General features: G+C 39.5%; 1 protein-coding gene and 1 long non-coding RNA gene across 5 annotated transcripts in view; one reads left to right on the forward strand and one right to left on the reverse strand.

Moving 5' to 3' along the window:
- The window catches only part of tmem121ab (transmembrane protein 121Ab), a 49,665-nt gene extending 32,642 nt beyond the window's left edge, over positions 1–17,023 (forward strand). Inside the window, exons 2-3 of one of the 2 annotated variants that reach the window (XM_058065798.1) lie at positions 10,235–10,301; positions 10,514–17,023. In XM_058065798.1, coding sequence (XP_057921781.1) covers positions 11,157–12,101 — 945 coding nt within the window. In that variant the 5' untranslated portion in view covers positions 10,235–10,301; positions 10,514–11,156 and the 3' untranslated portion in view covers positions 12,102–17,023. The remainder of the gene's footprint in view (positions 1–10,234; positions 10,302–10,513) is intronic. The other variant, XM_058065788.1, reaches the window with a different exon arrangement.
- Positions 1–17,929, reverse strand: part of LOC131124875 (uncharacterized) — a 174,131-nt gene that overhangs the window by 153,725 nt on the left and 2,477 nt on the right. The gene's annotated exons all lie outside the window — the stretch shown is intronic.

The following is a 17,929-nucleotide window of genomic DNA, read 5'->3' on the forward strand; positions in this document are numbered from 1 at the left end:
GTACGGATACCATCTCCCTCAGGGTGGCCAGATTTGACATGGTGATGGTTAAACGCAGATGGAAGAACAGCCAAAGTGCATGCTGGGAGGTGGCAGGTTAGGTTATTGACACAAAGATCACATTGATCTTGCTCAAGTGAACTGTACACATGCCCAAATTATTGTTAGAGGAATTAATACGAACGAGGGCTGGATCAATATACATACATGGTAGACTCTTGCATCAGTGCACGTGGGAATTTAAGTGATGGGGGTGTGTGGGGGCGTTTTAACAGGGCGAGGCTTCAATGTTTATATGAAAATTGAAGGTAATGAAAGTCATGGCCATAAATATCGGCATGCTATAGATGCTAATGTTTTTGACCATGGCTGTATACATTAGGCTGATTTAGTTGTATTCCACTCAGGTCACGACTGGTCTGGGAACATTTTCAGAAGCAATGATAAGGACACACTTTCTCCAAAAGGTTGCACCACTACCCTAAAAGGTCATACCTTAAATGTTGCACAAAAACTGAACCATCTGCAAATTGCATGGAAGTTGTTTTATGATGCCTACAAAGGGAGTGGCAAAAATGGAGAAGGACTGCAGTTTTTATTTTGCATAAAGGCAAAAAACTAAACATGATACATACTCAAAGATAAATCTTGGTGTTATTGTTTGCTATTGATATCAAAATGGCAGGTTTTTTTTTGTTACAATATGCATTTTGCTCTATTTCCATTTTTGCTTTGTTTTTTGTTTTGTCTACAATGTCCTGCGGGCCATGAAAAAATGAGCCCTGCCAACTTATAGGTCCTGGGCCGCACGTTGGACACACCTGCTTTTATTTTTCGTGCGTGATGTGTCGGGTTGGGCATCGTTGGCATGTGAACGACTCCATTCCGGTTCCTAATGATTCTCAATCCTGATGCTTTGGTTGTTACGATATGCATTTTGCTCTATTTCTATTTTTGCTTTGTTTTTTGTTTTGTCTACAATTTCCTGCGGGCCAAGAAAAAATGAGCCCTGCCAACTTATAGGCCCTGGGCCGCACGTTGGACACACCTGCTTTTATTTTTAGTGCCTGATGTGTAGGGTTGGGCATCATTGGCATATGAACGACTCCGTTCCGGTTCCTAATCCCGATGCTTTGGTTGTTGCCACCCACCCCCCGCACCCCTCCCCCACCACACACAAACATACATTTTCTTGGGAATCAACACAAAAACATAAACATAAAATGAAGCATATTCAGGGGTCAAAATGGATGCCATGCATGCAAAAATGCATTATTCATGTTGATCAATCCAATATGGCTGAAGTGACAATAAGTACTCGACATCAGTTCATAAACGGCGGGGGTGTGAAAGTTGCATCCCACCCAAGTGGAAAAGAGAAACTAACAGTTATTCAATAAAACACGAAGCGTGTAGCAGCTTGACACAAGGTGGCTCGCTCGCTTAGCGACGATTGTAAACGGGCTTCACCGTGTCCTCAGCCTCGCTGCTCCTTACGTTACCTCATCCCTGTGGCGACAAGGCAACATCACATCAACTCAGGCTGACATGACACTGAAATACTCCATCACTGCACACGACGTCAGACACAAAAGAGTCTTGGGGCTTTTCAATGCGAGTCTACCCTCAATCTCCTGACTGATGCTTATAATAATAATTAGACTTGCTTATACAGTAAATAGCCAAGCTCCATCACACTGGCAATCTGTTGGATAATTACCAAAGGAACATTTAACTTTCCTCTTGTGTTAGATTTCTGGTATCATCTCTCATGTTAACGGTTTTCTCGGTTTTGTATTACCCATGTATTAAATCAGCTATAAAATACACTAAAAACAATAAGTTACCATCAAATTTGCTTCTCATGTCTTGGTTACCTTCTTAGGCTTCCTCGTTCATGAAAATGTTGGTTTTAATACTTTTGATGTGGGCATGGAGGCCTTTTTTTGTCACTATACCCCTCCATTTCAATTTCCAAAAATGGTAAAATGAACCTCAAAAGAATTATATTAATAAATTGAATTATTTTGTTACCTGGCTATTACTGAGGGCTATAGAACATATCTCTTAAATCAATTAGTTTTATTTATTTTCTCATTTTAGTATTAATCACTAAAGAAACATCTGGCAGGGGTCTCAAACTCAATTTACCTGGGGGTCACAGAAGCTAGGGTCTGGGCAAGGCTGGGCCGCATCAGGTTTTCCAAAAAAAAACAAATGCATTTATTAAAAACAAAAAATATACAAATTTTTCAGTGCTTTGGTTCCGATTTTCTACAATAAAAGCTCTGATAAAACATTCCACTGTTCTCAAATATCTTAATTTTTATTTTTCTACACAAAATAAGATGAAAAATAAACAAATAAGAATAAAGAAAATCAATCACAGTAATAAATAAATATAATAATAATAATAATAAAACAGCAAATAATAAAAACTTAAGAAACCACAATTAGTTGGTGAGTAGACAAATTATTTTTTTCAGATTAAAATGAACAAAGCATTATTATAGCCCTGTAGACATGACAAAACACGACTATAGTCACATTTATACTCTTTTTATTTACAACATATTGCGCAACTGTAGGGTCTTGAGACACATGCTAACTCGCAAACTAGAGAGCTAGCGACCTAAATGGTAGCCTTCAAGTTATTTCCTTTCAACTTAAATAGCCAAAAACTTACCACTTCCACACGGATAGGGAGGATAACTATTAACAGTTATTTAACCTTTAACATGAACATTAATCAAACGTAATAATTTTTTCTGGGTACATGATACCATACAGCATCCATATCAAACTTGCGCAGGCCGCACTAACATTAAACTTTCATATCAAGGCGGGGGCCTCAAACTAGTGCCCGGCGAACCACATTTGGCCCGCGGGCCGCATGTTTGAGACCCCTGATCTATGGTGTTTGGGTGAATTTTGACCCATATATATTAATGTCAAGAAAAGGTAAAAAAAAAAAAAAGTTATTGTTTTCAGCAACAGAACTTTAGTATAAACTGAAATTTCTACTTTTTCCTTTCAGTGTTTGCCATAAACTTTATAATCATATTATTATAACCGGGTCAAAACCGACCCTAACAATACAGTGGTCATAATTTCAACCAGACCATTTCAAAATTTAGTAAAAATATATATTTTTTGGTTTTATTTTGTTGAAATAGAGTTTCCTGATGAAGTCAAAAGGCCTTAATGCAATAAACAAATGTTATGTGATTTTTTTATATGCATTAAAATGTAAACCGAGAGGGAGAAGCTCAAGAGGAGGGTTAAACCAACCAGTTGTGTGCACCGACAATGAGAAAAACAAATGCAGCACAATGAATTTAAATGGGTCAGACTAAAGCCAGTTGGTGGTTAGTCGGGCGGTGAGGATCTGCTGCCATCACAAGGAAGAGCGAGGACCCGTGCGGTGAATGTCATTCATATTTGAAGAAGACACGAAGGGCTTACATTCTAAACTGAAAGTACTGCATTACATGCTCCATTTATGAATCACCGGTAGTCACTAAACCACGGGACAAGATTTCCTTTTAAAAATGATGACAAGAACCCTCAATAAGAAATGACGGAAAGCGAGAGAAAATCTCATCTTACTGGAGATGGTGCATGAACCGAGCTCTTTTTTTTTTTTAAGGGGGGGCGCGAGAGTGAACAAGGGTCTTGTCTCATCGGCAGAGCAGTCATTTGTGATGGGGATGTCAGGGGGGCTGCACGTCACTTTGATGTTGAGTCACTGCGGCACACTGGGCTCTACCCGTCACAGACACATTAGTATTTCAGCTTCATTCAATTGATTCTATGCTACACACTCTTAGCAACACCACTCAAGAAGGTCAAGTTAATTTCATTTAAATTTTATTTTGTAAACAAAGCACCACAGGAGTCGTTTAAGGACACATTTCTTATGGAACAGGTCTTATCTCAGGTTTATTAAATACGCTAAACTGCCTTTCATGACTTATTTTATTGATGAATTATAAATTGTTTTCACTTCCTGCCCAAGGGTACTATAACATTGTCATAGGAGGACGGAGAAACGAACCAACCACTTTTAAATTGGGAGATGAGCATCGTCACATCTGAGATATCTCTTAAGCCAACTCAATGGTCCCCACCCTTTTTTTTTTTTTTTAGTTCACGGACCGCTTCACATGTGGGAACAACGATGAGGTGAAAGAAGAATGGGGAAAATATGTAATGTGTAATAGAAGACTTTCAGCTAAAATGAAAGAAAAGGTATACAAAACTGTGGATGCTGAGGTTCTGATTGGGAGTGACCAGGATAGATAGGATCAGGAACGAGTCCATCAGAGAGACATTAAATGTTAGGGGCCTTGGAGATAAAGTCAGAGAGGCCAGACTGAGATGGTTGGGACATGTCCGGAGGAGAGATAGTGAATATTTTGGGAGAAGGATGCTGCGTTTAGAGCTGCCAGGTAGGAGGCGTAGAAGAAGACCAAAGAGGAAGGTTTATGAGGATTGATTTGCTGTGGTGACCCCCCTGTAAGGAAAAGCCCAAAGAGAAAAAAAGAAGAACCATGGCGCCAACTACCATATTTTCCAGACTATAAGTCGCACTTTTTTTCATAGGTTGGCTGTTCCTGCGACTTATACTCCAGAGCAACTTATAAATGAAAAACTCGTTTGTTACACAAACACTGGACACCTTTTCTGTTCATGTTTATTTTTTGTGTAGCTGAATAACCATTGTATTAGCATATCTTACACCTATTCAGCCTGTTCTCTATTCTTTTATTGTTAGAACTTGCCTTCCAAGAGGATGTAATGTCTGTTTTGGTCAAGTAGTTTGTAAAATAAACTACGAAAAAATTACAAAAATTACGAAAAAAAATGCAACTTATGAAAAAATGAAAAAACTGTTTGTTACATAAACACTGGACACCTTCACATTCTTTTATTGTTAGAACTTGCCTTACAAAAGGACATAATGTCTGTTTTGGTCAAGTAGTTTGTAAAATAAATTACGCAAAAATTACGATTTTTTTTTTTTTTTTAATTACGAAAAAAATGCGACTTATACTCCAGAGTGACTTATAAATGAAAAAAACTGCTTGTTACATAAACACTGGACACCTTTTCTGTTCATGTTTATTTTTTGTGTAGCTGAATAACCATTGTGTTAGCATATCTTACACCTATTCAGCCTGTTCTCTAGTCTTTTATTGGTAGAACTTGCCTTTTGGTTAGGTAGTTTGTCAAATAAATTATGCAAAAAATATGAAAAAAAAATACAAAAAAAATTACAAAAAAAAAACAAAATTACAAAAAATGTTGTTTTTTTTTAATTACGAAAAAAATGCAACTTATACTCCAGAGTGACTTATAAATGAAAAAACTGTTGACTGACGTAATGTCTGTTTTGGTCAAGTAGTTTGTAAAATAAATTATGAAAAAAAATACGTAAAAAAAATGCGACTTATACTCCAGTGCGACTTATGTATGTTTTTTTTTCTGCCTAATTATATGCATTTTTAGCCTTGTGCGACTTATACTCCGGAGTGACTTGTAGTCCGGAAAATACGGTAATTACGTAACATTTTTTGTGTAATTAATGCATATTAATTAATGCATAGGAATGTATGAACCCACCATACCTACCAACTAACCTAGACTAGTCAAAATGACTCAAAACTCCAAATGTACACACATCAAGACCAGCCTCAGACCAGACCAGAGTCCCAAGGGGATTGCTTTAATATGATTAGTAAACACAGCGAGTCCCCAAGTGATTTGAGGGAATGAGAGTGAGATGTGTTTCGATCCGGGGTTATCGCACTTTGCTGTGTTCTAATCAGAACAAGATGGATGCGGGTATTGCAGTTTCAGGCTCCTGGACTGTGAATGACGTGATGTGCCCGACAAATTGAAATCCTGTCATGAGAGAAATTTTAAATATCTCTCATCCAATGTACACTGCTGTATGCATTCAATTGAGACGTGTTCGAATCATACCTCGTCTTCAAGGAAATCTCACTAAAAAACTAGCCGAGCTCTCCATAAAACGCAAAAAAAAATGGTCCAGAGCACACATTGCTTATGATGAAAGTGGCCAGCAGCCGCGATGACATATGCGTCCCATTTTGGACCTAACCAAGACACCATAAAATAAATCGTACCCAATGGAACACTCCACATGCACTTCCCCCTGCTGCGGAGCTGTTATTACTGATGTGAGCATTTGATCATCCGGGGGATTTAAGGGGGGAGGAAAAAGGAAAGTGTGAGAAGAAGTTGAGCTTTGGGATTTAACAAGATGCATAGCAACGTGGCCTAAAGCAAAGACAGAGTTCTTTTGAAGGCAACAGGTAGAGGAGCAACATCCCAAAGCTGCACAATGAAATGATTGTACAGTAAACAGGTGATGGCTCCCGGCACTCACTTGAAAGACTTTATTATCACTAAGTGCACTTCTAGATAAACAATCGACCAAGAGTGGAAGTAATTTAGGCATGAATTACACCGAGTGTCTTAATTTACTGTAGTACCAGTTCATCAACAGGAACTCCTGAAGAAACTGAAATTATAGTATTAGGCTGCAACAATGGTGACCAGAAATATTTCAATATTGAACAAAGCAAATATTGTTCTCAATCAGAAATCACTCCACACTCTTTATTGCTTTCTGGTTCTACCATATCTTACTTACTGTGTGGAAATATGGGCTAATAACTATAAAATAAATCTTCACTCACTAAATGTACTGCAAAAAAAGGTCAGTAAGGGTAATTCATAATGCCGCCAACAGAGAACATACTAACTCCTTATTTCTAAAATCACAAATACTTCAACTTGCTGATATAGTTCATCTTCAAACAGCTAAAATAATACATAAGGCTAAAAATAACCAATTTCCTAAAAATGTCATCCAATACTTCTCTACAAGAGAGGAGAAATATGATCTCAGGGAAGAACTACATTGAAACACTTATATGCTAGGACTACGTTAAAAAGCCATAGCATTTCAGTATGTGGAATCAAACTATGGAATGGATTGAGTAAGGAAATCAAACAATGCACAACGATGAGCCAATTCAAGAAACAATACAAGCAGTTGATGTTTGCTAAATACAAGGATGAAGAGTCTTGAACCAGTCATGATGTGCTATATATATCACTGTATTGACACTTACTATGGTACCCATTATGTCATTGGATGGTCATATCACCTCGTATTTATTATTTTAAAATTAAAATTAAAATTAAAATTAAAATTAAAATTAAAATTAAAATTAAAATTAAAATTAAAATTAAAATTAAAATTAAAATTAAAATTAAAATTAAAATTTAAAAGGTTTCCCTCACTTTCGAACCATAATGTGGACATCCTTTATTAAAATTTAAATAAAAATGAAAATAAATTTTAATTAAAAAAAATAATTTAAATTATATTAAAGCAGGAAGTGAACAAATGTAACAGTTACAGGTACGGGACAAAAAATAAAAAATTTAAAAAAAAAATTAAAAAATTTAAAAAATTTAAGAAATGTATACAAAAATGTATACATTTTTTAAAAAACAAAAAACAAATGACATTAGGAAAGCAGGAAGTGACAAATGTAACAGTTCCTGATTGTAAAAGTACCAGATGGAGGGGTAGGATTTAATAAGCTTTGCTTCTTCCTACTCCTCTTGGACATGTGGAACTGTGAACTGACTATGTGATGCATTCAATTGTAATCTGATGCATGTTCAAATGAATTAAAACCATTATCATAAATCATCATGTTTAATGGTGGCCTAGCAACTCATATTAGAAGGGTATCAGTATCAGTGTCTTCATACATTGCCTGCATGCATGGTCGCCATACTTGAACGATACACAAGTCTCCTCAACAAATTGTCGGGTTTTATTGGGTATTTTTGGAGACTCGCATATTGCTCTTCTCAACAAGCAGCACGGGTGCCACCACAAATAGATTACAGTCCTGTGGGAAACACCAAACACCAAACAGCTGCTAGTATTGCATGCCCCTAGCAATCATTCTTCCCCTTTGATGATGTTCTTGTTCCAAAGAGCACCACCTTCATCTCATCCGATCCTATGATCAGTTCATTAGGTGACGAAAGTCTCGCCCCTTCCTGAAGATGAGCGGCATTTAAATCGTGAGGCGATGCCCCCGTCTATACGCGAGTGCAGTCTTCCTCGTCGCCTGTAAATGATCCGCAGCATTTTCCTAATCAGCCAATTAATCACCATTTTAGGAGTGTAATCTCTCTCTTAGGCTCTGTTCTACATAATGGGTTTTATGCATTCAAAAGCATGCTTGGATTACTAATGAGGCTCGTTTGGCACCGTGTTGCTCATCTTAAACAGGGTCTCCAGCGACAGCATCAAGAATTAGGGGTCATGTATTGTAACGCCACATTTATCCTTTAGTGTTCTCCAAGGGGGGCGAGCACTAAAAATGAAAAATAGCCTACTCGTAAAAGTTAATTTTTCTTGTGTCTCAAAAAGGTCATCATGCTTAGTTACCGCCAATTTAAGTCCCTCAAATCAAGATGGAGGACTTTGACTGGGAAAGAAATATGAAGTCGCTAGCGGTTTGCTTTAATGTTAAACACATTATAATGGGACTCCGTCTCATACGCCACAAAATACAAAGACAATGGCTCTTCTCAACGAGGTGTGGGCTTCTCAAAAAAAAAAAAAAAAAAAACACAAAAAAGCAACAAAAGAAAGTTAATTTGTAGCACTACAAACTGTTTGTTGTGCTTTTTATGTTTTTTTAACTCACTTTTTGTCTCACACAGCATTATTCCTTTTTCCTACAGCGTCCATTCCAATTACATGCAAATGCGTCTCGGCCAATTATGCAAATTAGAAACAAATAGATAGCAGTCCTGTGGGAAACACGGCATGTCTTCAAGCAAGGTCCCAATTTTGCATTTTCAAAAGTTTTAAACGGTAAATAACCAGTTACGCTGTTACACTTTTTCACACCCATTTTTTGTGTACTTTATGGAAAAATAACAGCAGTACAGTAAGTATGTCAACCTCACAGTAAGGAGAAGATCTATTGGATGCTAGACTCAAATTGTGATTGACTGGCAGTCAGTCCAGGATAAGTTTGAAGAGGTTTGAGTATTTTGTATACAGTTTTTTCCCCCAGTGTTAACAACAGCAGCACCACTGATGAAGTGGCGTTCAGGTGCTGCCCCCCACTCTGCCTATCAGCATGCAATTGGAACAACATGAATGAATAACAGACCTGCCTACAGCAGGGCTTTGGAATTTGCTTCGGAACACTGTGCATCCAGATGGGAATGGACGACAAAACGTCGTCTTCCGGTTTCCAAGACTCATCTAATTGAGACACCTTGATATGAAAGTTTAATGTTAGTGCGGCCCGCACAAGTTTGATATGGATGCTGTATGGTATCATGTACCCAGAAAAAATGATTACGTTTGATTAATGTTCATGTTAAAGGTTAAATAACTGTTAATAGTTATCCTCCCTATCCATGTGGAAGTGGTAAGTTTTTGGCTATTTAAGTTTAAAGGAAATAACTCGAAGGCTACCGTTTAGGTCGCTAGTTTGCGAGTTAGCATGTGTCTCAAGACCTTGCAGTTGCGCAATATGTTGTAAATAAAAAGAGTATAAATGTGACTATAGTCGTGTTTTGTCATGTCTACAGGGCTCTAATAATGCTTTGTTCATTTTAATCTGAAAAAAATAATTTGTCCACCCACCAACTATATGTGGTTTCTTAAGTTTTTATTATTTGCCGTTTTATTATTATTATTATTATATTTATTACTGTGATTGATTTTCTTTATTCTTGATTTGTTTATTTATTTTTCATCTTATTTTGTGTAGAAAAATAAAAATGAAGATATTTGAGAACAGTGGAATGTTTTATCAAAGCTTTTATTGTAGAAAATTGGAACCAAAGCAAAGTTTTTTAATTTTTTTTGTTTTTAATAAATGTGTTTTTTTGTTGTTTTTTTTGGGGGGAAAACCTGATGCAGCCCAGTCTCACCCAGACCCGAGCTCCAGTGGCCCCCAAGTAAATTGAGTTTGAGACCCCTGGTGTAGGGTAATGTTGCGGAAAAATAAAGCGAAAGGAGATATATATATATATATATATATATATATATAGGCTAAGTTGGCACTATACAGTATGGCACTTTTGAATAATCTCTTCTGTTGATTCTGCTGCCAAATTGACAACTCCTGGGTTATGTTGTGCCAAATAGAAATTCATTTGAGGATAAGAAGCAGCTTGATGACCAGAGACACCGTGACACGCCACGGAGGGAAAAGGTGAAGCAGCGTGATGATACCTTGTCTTGTCCTGCGTCTTGCACTGCAGCCAAGCTGACACATCACTTGGCTCCTCATGTGTGCAAGTCGCTGCTGGCAATGACAACTATGTTATATACCCTGTGGTGCTGACAGCTTTCTCTCTCTCTCGCCCTTCTCCTTCCCATCACACCCCCCCCCAACCTCCTCTTCATTCCATCTTCCTCCTTCAGGGTGAGGAGTAGCTGCCACGTGGCAAAAAGAAGCGGAAGACGAGTAGGAGAAGGAGGAGGAGGGGACCGAGGATGGATATTCAGCCCAGTGTAAAAGCCTCCCCGCGGGGATGCCGGCATCGGACGCAAGGCCTCACGAGCCGTTGACCTGCTGTCTCTGTGATTTATGGCGCCGTTGGGAGGGGGGAGGCTCCAGGCCACTGCAGACTCCTCGCTCTCTCCTCCGTCTCCCTTCACACACACCGCAGGAAGAACCCGTGCAGGAATTCTTGACGCGGTGTGATTTGCATCACGGGCGTGCACATGCATAAATCCACGAACCGGATCACCGCTTTGTACATTGTCTCCTATACACAAATAAACTCCTCTCTCAACAGTCAACTGCAGTGCAGCAATTCCATCACATGTTTGTTAGACAAAGCCCACTCTGGGAGTCCGTGTGGATTACTATCAGTCATGGCGTGTCAGTTGTAGACCACAGGGAAGGGGGGGGGGGGGCACTGAGAAATCGATGGAAGTGCACCGAGTAACCAAGTGATGTTCTCGCACTCGTGCTGATTCCACATACCGCTCTGCCTCCATGTAGTAGAACACTCCCAACAAGTTCTTAAAAATTGATTGAGAGCCCGCCGGTGCCCTCGCCATGGTGTTGCCGCCCCCCGACAAACGCCACGTGTGCTTAACCACTATTGTCATCATGACCAGCATGGCCTTCATGGACGCCTACCTGGTGGAGCAGAACCAGGGGCCCAGGAAGATCGGCGTGTGTATCATCGTGCTGGTCGGCGATGTGTGCTTCCTCATCGTGCTGCGATACGTAGCCGTGTGGGTCGGAGCCGAGGTGCGCACGGCCAGGCGAGGATACGCCATGATCCTCTGGTTCCTGTACATCTTTGTGCTGGAGATCAAGCTCTACTTTGTTTTCCAGAATTGCAAAGCCGACAGGAAGAGTCTGGAGACGGTGGCACGGAAAGCATTGACGTTACTTTTATCGGTGTGCGTTCCCGGTTTGTATTTGGTTCTTGTGGCTCTTGATAGCATGGAATATGTGAGAACTTTCCGCAAGAAGGAAGACATGCGGAGCCGTCTCTTCTGGGTGGCGCTGGACTTGCTTGATCTTCTGGACATTCAAGCCAACCTGTGGGAGCCCCAACGCACAGGCCTGCCCATCTGGGCAGAAGGTCTGATGTTCTTCTACTGCTACATCTTGCTGCTCATCCTGCCCTGCGTGTCACTCAGCGAGATCAGCATGCAGGGCGAGCACATGACCCCTCAGAAGATGATGCTCTACCCGATTCTCAGCTTGGTCACCATCAACATGGTCACCATCCTCATAAGAGGCGTCAACATGGTGCTCTTTCAGGACAGCCGGGTTTCAACCATCTTTGTCGGCAAGAACGTGGTCGCCATCGCCACTAAAGCATCCACCTTTCTGGAGTACCGCAAGCAGGTGAAGGAGTTCCCTCACCCTCAAAACGCCATGGCGATGGAGATGCAGCAGAACTCTGTCAGCCACACGCAGACTCTGCCCAACGCCACCACTTTGCCGCATGAACCTACACTGGCGCAGGACGTCATTGACACATGACCGCCACCGTTTTCCACTGTGTGGACGATCCTAGAATGTGGATTAACCAGCAACATGATTCAACCTGTGAGTTTTAACGATAGAACAAAAAGTTGAGAAGTTTGTGTTTTGGTAGATTAAATCTCTGGTAACGATGCTTTTTGCTAGTTTGGGAAGCTAACTCCTTTTATAGGATAACTCATTTGTGGAACAGGATCAGCACCACTGAGTATATGCATAACATGCCAGATCTATACTGCCTATGTCAAACAGCCAATAACTCTTGTTTTGATGTACCACCAGTTAATTAGGCAATACCTACACTAGAACCTTATCATGTGGAGAAACGTTCTGTTCAGCACCAAATCCAGATTCTGTCTATGGAAGATGGATCCATAGAGTCTTTCTGTTTTGGCTAAATGCATATTCACTCTGTCCTCAATGACTTAATCTCGAAGGCCTCTAACATATAATGTCCCTTTGCTGTACTCGTTCTTGATCCTATCCATCCTGGTCACTCCCAATGAGAACCTCAGCATAGAGTAACACCTAATTTTTGTGTGCCAGTATCTCCATTACTGAGTATATGTATAACATGCCATATCTGAACTGTGACTCTTGATGTTCTGGTACCGCCAGTTAATTAGGCAATACCTACACTAGAACCTAAACATGTGGAGAAACGTTCTGTTCAGCACCGAGTCCAGATTCTGTCTATGGAAGATGGATCCGTACAGTCAGGGTCTTCTTCTTCTTCAGTCTCTTTCGGCTTTTCCCTTCAGGGGTCGCCACAGCAAATCAACTGCCTCCAACTGCCTCCATCCAACCCTTCTGTTTTCCATCCAAGGTCTTCTGTATCTGTCTCTCTTTTACACCAACTACCCTCATGTCTTCCTCTACGCCTCCTTCCTGGCAGCTCTAAACGCAGCATCCTTCTATCAATATATTCAGTCTGTCCTCAATGACTTAATCTCGAAGACCTCTAACATGTAATGTCCCTTTGATGTACTTTGTTCCTGATCCTATCCATCCTGGTCACTCCCAATGAGAACCTCAGCATTTCACTGCTAGAGTAACACTTAATTTTGTGCATGGAAAACATGGCTTGTGGTCCATCAATCCATACATCAATCATCTTCCCCATAATCGAGGTCGAGCCTAAGACGAGAAGCGCAGACTTTCCTATCCGAAAAAAAAACCTCCACTGTATTCTTATTCCTCCAAAACATGTCGGTAGGGTCAGAGATAATCTGGTCGGCTCGCTTTGCCAACAAGTTTTCCCTTATTTATTTGTCAAAGTTGGCAACTCCAAACCTAAATTGCTTCAACTGGTTAAGGAGTGGAATGCCGTCCCACAGCAGTGTGTGACCAGTCTGTTGTGGATGTGTACGCTTCTTCGATTGAAGTTATGTTGTCTTTTCCTTGTTACCGATAAAACAAGCAACATGAACTTTTTGGCAACGTTCATACCCAGTGGTTGCTGCTTATCCCCCAAATGCAGCATCTTATAAAGGGCAATTAAAGGGCTTTCCAAATGTACTGGCAAGAAGCAGTGTTACAAAGGAGAAATAATCCAAGGAACATGAATTTATGTTTACATTAAAGCTTCACTTGACGCTGGAGACAGAAAAAAAACATTTTAAACACTTGTGTTTTTAACTCTTCTGAGGTTTTAAAAGTTCAAACTGTATCAAGAGACTCCTGAACTCAGCAGAGCAGAAAATTTATGTTGTGTAAATGGTGAGAGTCGGCCCTCCCCTCTGTGAGTAGCTTCTATTTTTCAAAAGGTCACATTTTAATGTGGCTTTTCCCTTTTGAGTACCTGCACCAAAAAAAAAAAAAAAAAAGGGACCACTTAGCTTCTCGATGCCCTCCAGTCGTGGGGCAAAGAGGAGCAGACTGTGACAAGCAGCCTTGGCAAGCTGCTCTCTGTGTGCTGTGCCGCAGCGAGGTCGATGGCGGACCGACGCTTGGCCTGGTGTGACGGTGTTTGTGGAAGCCGCAGCCTCAGGCGGTGTGACGCTTTTGGAACTACGGGGTTTGATTAAAGAGAAGCACCACAGCACCGCTGGACCGTCCACTGCGAGCGCACAGTCACACAAGTACACACAGTGTGCATCGCACACAGTGAAAGTGCATGCACTCAAGTATATAGACTATGTACGCCTGCAAATGTGTGTGTGTGTGTGCTTTGTTTATTACAGACCATTTTGTAATACATGCAAGTGTGTGTGTGTGTGTGTGTGTGTGTGTGTGTGTGTGTGTGTGTGTGTGTGTGTGAAGTGAAAAAAATATGTTGTGATGTCACGAAAAATAAAAAATTTAGTTTTTTTTTTCTTAACTGTACATTCCTGAAAACAAACTTTGAAAATGAGAGAAAACACAGCATCAATGTTTTGTTGACGGATAAACAAAAGAAAATCAAATACATACAAATAAACAAAAATACCTTTATTCAGTTCATTCTGATTATAATTTGTATTATTCTTAATATTGTTGTTGCTATGATTACCCTGTGCATTATTTACCAGTGGGAGGCCAATTATGTTTTAATAAAGAATATTGATGAAAACATTGTTTCAATTGATATTGTCACACAGGAAGCTAAATAGCTAGTTGGTAAAAAGTTGTGGAAAACACTACTGCCTTATAGTGTTTTGGGAGAAAATTGCAAATCATGAAGTAACATAATGACAATAATGATAATGATCTGGAGTACATGAGAAAATGGAAACAAAAACAGCTCTTTCCTTACGATTTCGTTTTTTCTATCACGATTTTTCAAAAATATACTGTGATTGAATACAACCTATTAGTCAGAAAATACGCATATATAAGCTAATTTGATTTATTTTTGTTAATTACAACTTTGCTGTTTTCTTTGTGTCTCATAACTTTTGCTTAATATTTCAACACCATGGTACTAAAATTACAGAATTTTGTTTAGAACATTATGAGTTTATTCTCGGAAAATTGCAACATATCTTGTTAGAATATGACTTTTTTCTCTTAATATTTTGACTTTATTATCTTTTGATTTTGAACTTTTATTCCCATATTATGACTTTATTCTTGTAACATTACAACATTTTCTGCAACCTTTCTAAAAATGACAACTTTATTTGTTGTTTATTGAAAAAAATATTTAATATTTCAATTATATGCAATGTTATTCCTCATAATTTATCTTTATTCTGGGAAAATTACTGTAGATTTTTCCATGTTTGTTTTCTTTTGGTCTTCTTTTTAAATTGTATTCTTTGAATTTGCCACAAATGACCCCCAGGCTGCACCACTATTAACGAACATACACAAATGTACACAGATGATGCAGTAATATGTACCCAGGAAGCAACTTGTACTCAACATCGCCTTATTCTCCGTTTACTAAATGTCGACGGGAGATACTTTGGTGGAACATTCTCTTGAATGGAAAAGAGCTTGATGTTGTCAAAGAGTAAATACCTTGAAATGATCTCAGATCCAACGCTTTCATTCAACGGTAACAAAAAAAGTGTCAAGAGTTGAATCTAGAAAGTTTTCGACACGGAGTACTGCTTGAGTACTGGTTACTTACCCGTCCTTCAGCTCTCAAGCCAATAGAAACCATTGACTAAAGTGTTTGGGGGAGAAAAAAAAATCGGGGAAAATCGCTGTCAGATTCTTACAAAATATAAATGACAATAAATTCCCGTGTCTAATTCTTACCCACTAAATTTTGAGGAAAAAACATATCTGTGAATAAGCCACACATATCCACGCCATAAAGTGGCATATTGTTGCGTGCACAAGCCCGACAGCAACCAATCATGAGCTAGGAATCAACTCAACAATGAGAAACCGCAGGACGTTATTAGTCAATATAACAGTCACTCACGTGTCATCTTACAAATATTTCTATATACTAGATGCAATTGAATGTGATGGAAGATATTGTACATGTACGTCTTATTATGTATTGCTATGTATTGTTGTGTTTTAATATTGTTTGTTTAAATGTAGAGAGATTACAGATGGAAATTAGCCTTTGGCTAGACTCTGGTGTGTTTACATTTCAACATGCAATGTCCCTCCCGAAATGAACTTTTAAATTAAAATGAAATAAACAAGGGGTGACTGTATTATAGTCATTGTATTCTCAGCAGGGATGAGAACTCGGTGCAAGATCCAGTGAGTGTATTAATCCTTTAAAGGAGGCATGTCCAGATCTTTTTCGATCTTTTGTGGTGGTGTCGTTGGGCTACAATGGAGTAGGGCGTCTGCCCGCCAGTTGTGGTTGTTTGGGTGGTATCAGCTTTGTTAGCATGACATTCAGATGCAATGATGGTCACGGACTCACCTGAAGCAAAGGTGGTTTTGCCGCCTTGTGTATTTGTTAGAGGCTAAATAATTTAATCTTTTAGGAAGGTATGAAAGGACAACGTTGTATGTGGGACAAATCTGGTGTCCCCCTCGGTTCAGGCATGGCTTCTCCACCTTAATGTAGATGGCTTCCCTCACTCGTCTTTCAAATGGTCGGTCTTCTCTGTCCAGAATTGTATCAATAATTTTCTCTTATGTTTTTTTTTTTTAATTGACGCAATATAGTATCATTTTTTGTCTGCTCTTTTTATAAGATGACGTTGAATATTAAACCATAAATCCATCGCAATTCCCCTTTGCATGAAATAAGCCGCACATAAATATTCAGCTGTCTCTTTCAGGATTCCAGGATTAATTTTCCAACCCTCGGGCTGATGCATCTGAAAAAGCAATAGATTGAGCTCGAAAATTGGATAAAAATGAATTAAATGATTTTTTTTTCCACTCTAAATAGGTCCCTACTAGGTCCTTCATTCTTTTGCGTGTATCATATATCAGTTATTACATGGCAGGCATGAGGTTACGTAAAGGTTATTGTCGTGTTATTTTATCACCACACGACAAAGATAATAAATACGGGACAACAATGTCAAATTAAAAACAAATATGGACAACTTCCTGTTTGACTTTTTTGTGCGCCCTCTCCCAAATTTGGTGACAAATTGGTGGCATGGGCTATTTTATTATTATATTATATTATATAGGGGCGGCACGGCTTGAGTGGTTAGCGCGCAGACCTCACAGCTAGGAGACCAGGGTTCAATTCCACCCTCTGTTTGCATGTTCTCCCCATGCATGCGTGGGTTTTCTCCTGGTACTCCGGTCTCCTCCCACATTCCAAAAACATGCTCGGTTAATTGGCGACTCCAAATTGTCCATAGGTATGAATGTGAGTGTGAATGGTTGTTTGTCTATATGTGCCCTGTGATTGGCTGGCCACCAGTCCAGGGTGTACCCTGCCTCTCGCCCAAAGACAGCTGGGATAGGCTCCAGCACCCCCAGCGCTTTCGCGGTAGAAAATGAATTGATGTTTACTATAATAGATGACTGTTAGGGTGACTATAGGGGTGTTATTTCATGTCTAGAGGGCTCTAATAGTGTTAAAAGCCATATTTAGAAGGTCGTAACCAGGTTTTCTATGCTAGAAAATGAATGAATGTATTAACTTAAGGGCCGTACGAGGGCCACACAGTCAGGAGATCAGGAAGACCTGGGTTCGAATCCCCATTGGTCGAGTGACTTGGTCACATAACTAAATGGCCAGTCGACAATGTGCAGGGACAAAGGCAGGAGGCAAAAATGAACAGAAAATGAAAATGAATGAATGGTGACTATAGGGGTGTTATTTCATGTCTAGAGGGCTCTAATAGTGTTAAAAGCCATATTTAGAAGGTTATAACCAGGTTTTCTATGCTCTCACCATGAAAATATCCACATTTATGAATAAGAAATCCCACTTTACGGGAATACTTTATGTGCCCTGTGAT

The sequence above is a fragment of the Doryrhamphus excisus genome, chromosome 1, assembly GCF_030265055.1.
Source record: "Doryrhamphus excisus isolate RoL2022-K1 chromosome 1, RoL_Dexc_1.0, whole genome shotgun sequence".
In the NCBI taxonomy this organism is placed as follows: domain Eukaryota; kingdom Metazoa; phylum Chordata; class Actinopteri; order Syngnathiformes; family Syngnathidae; genus Doryrhamphus; species Doryrhamphus excisus.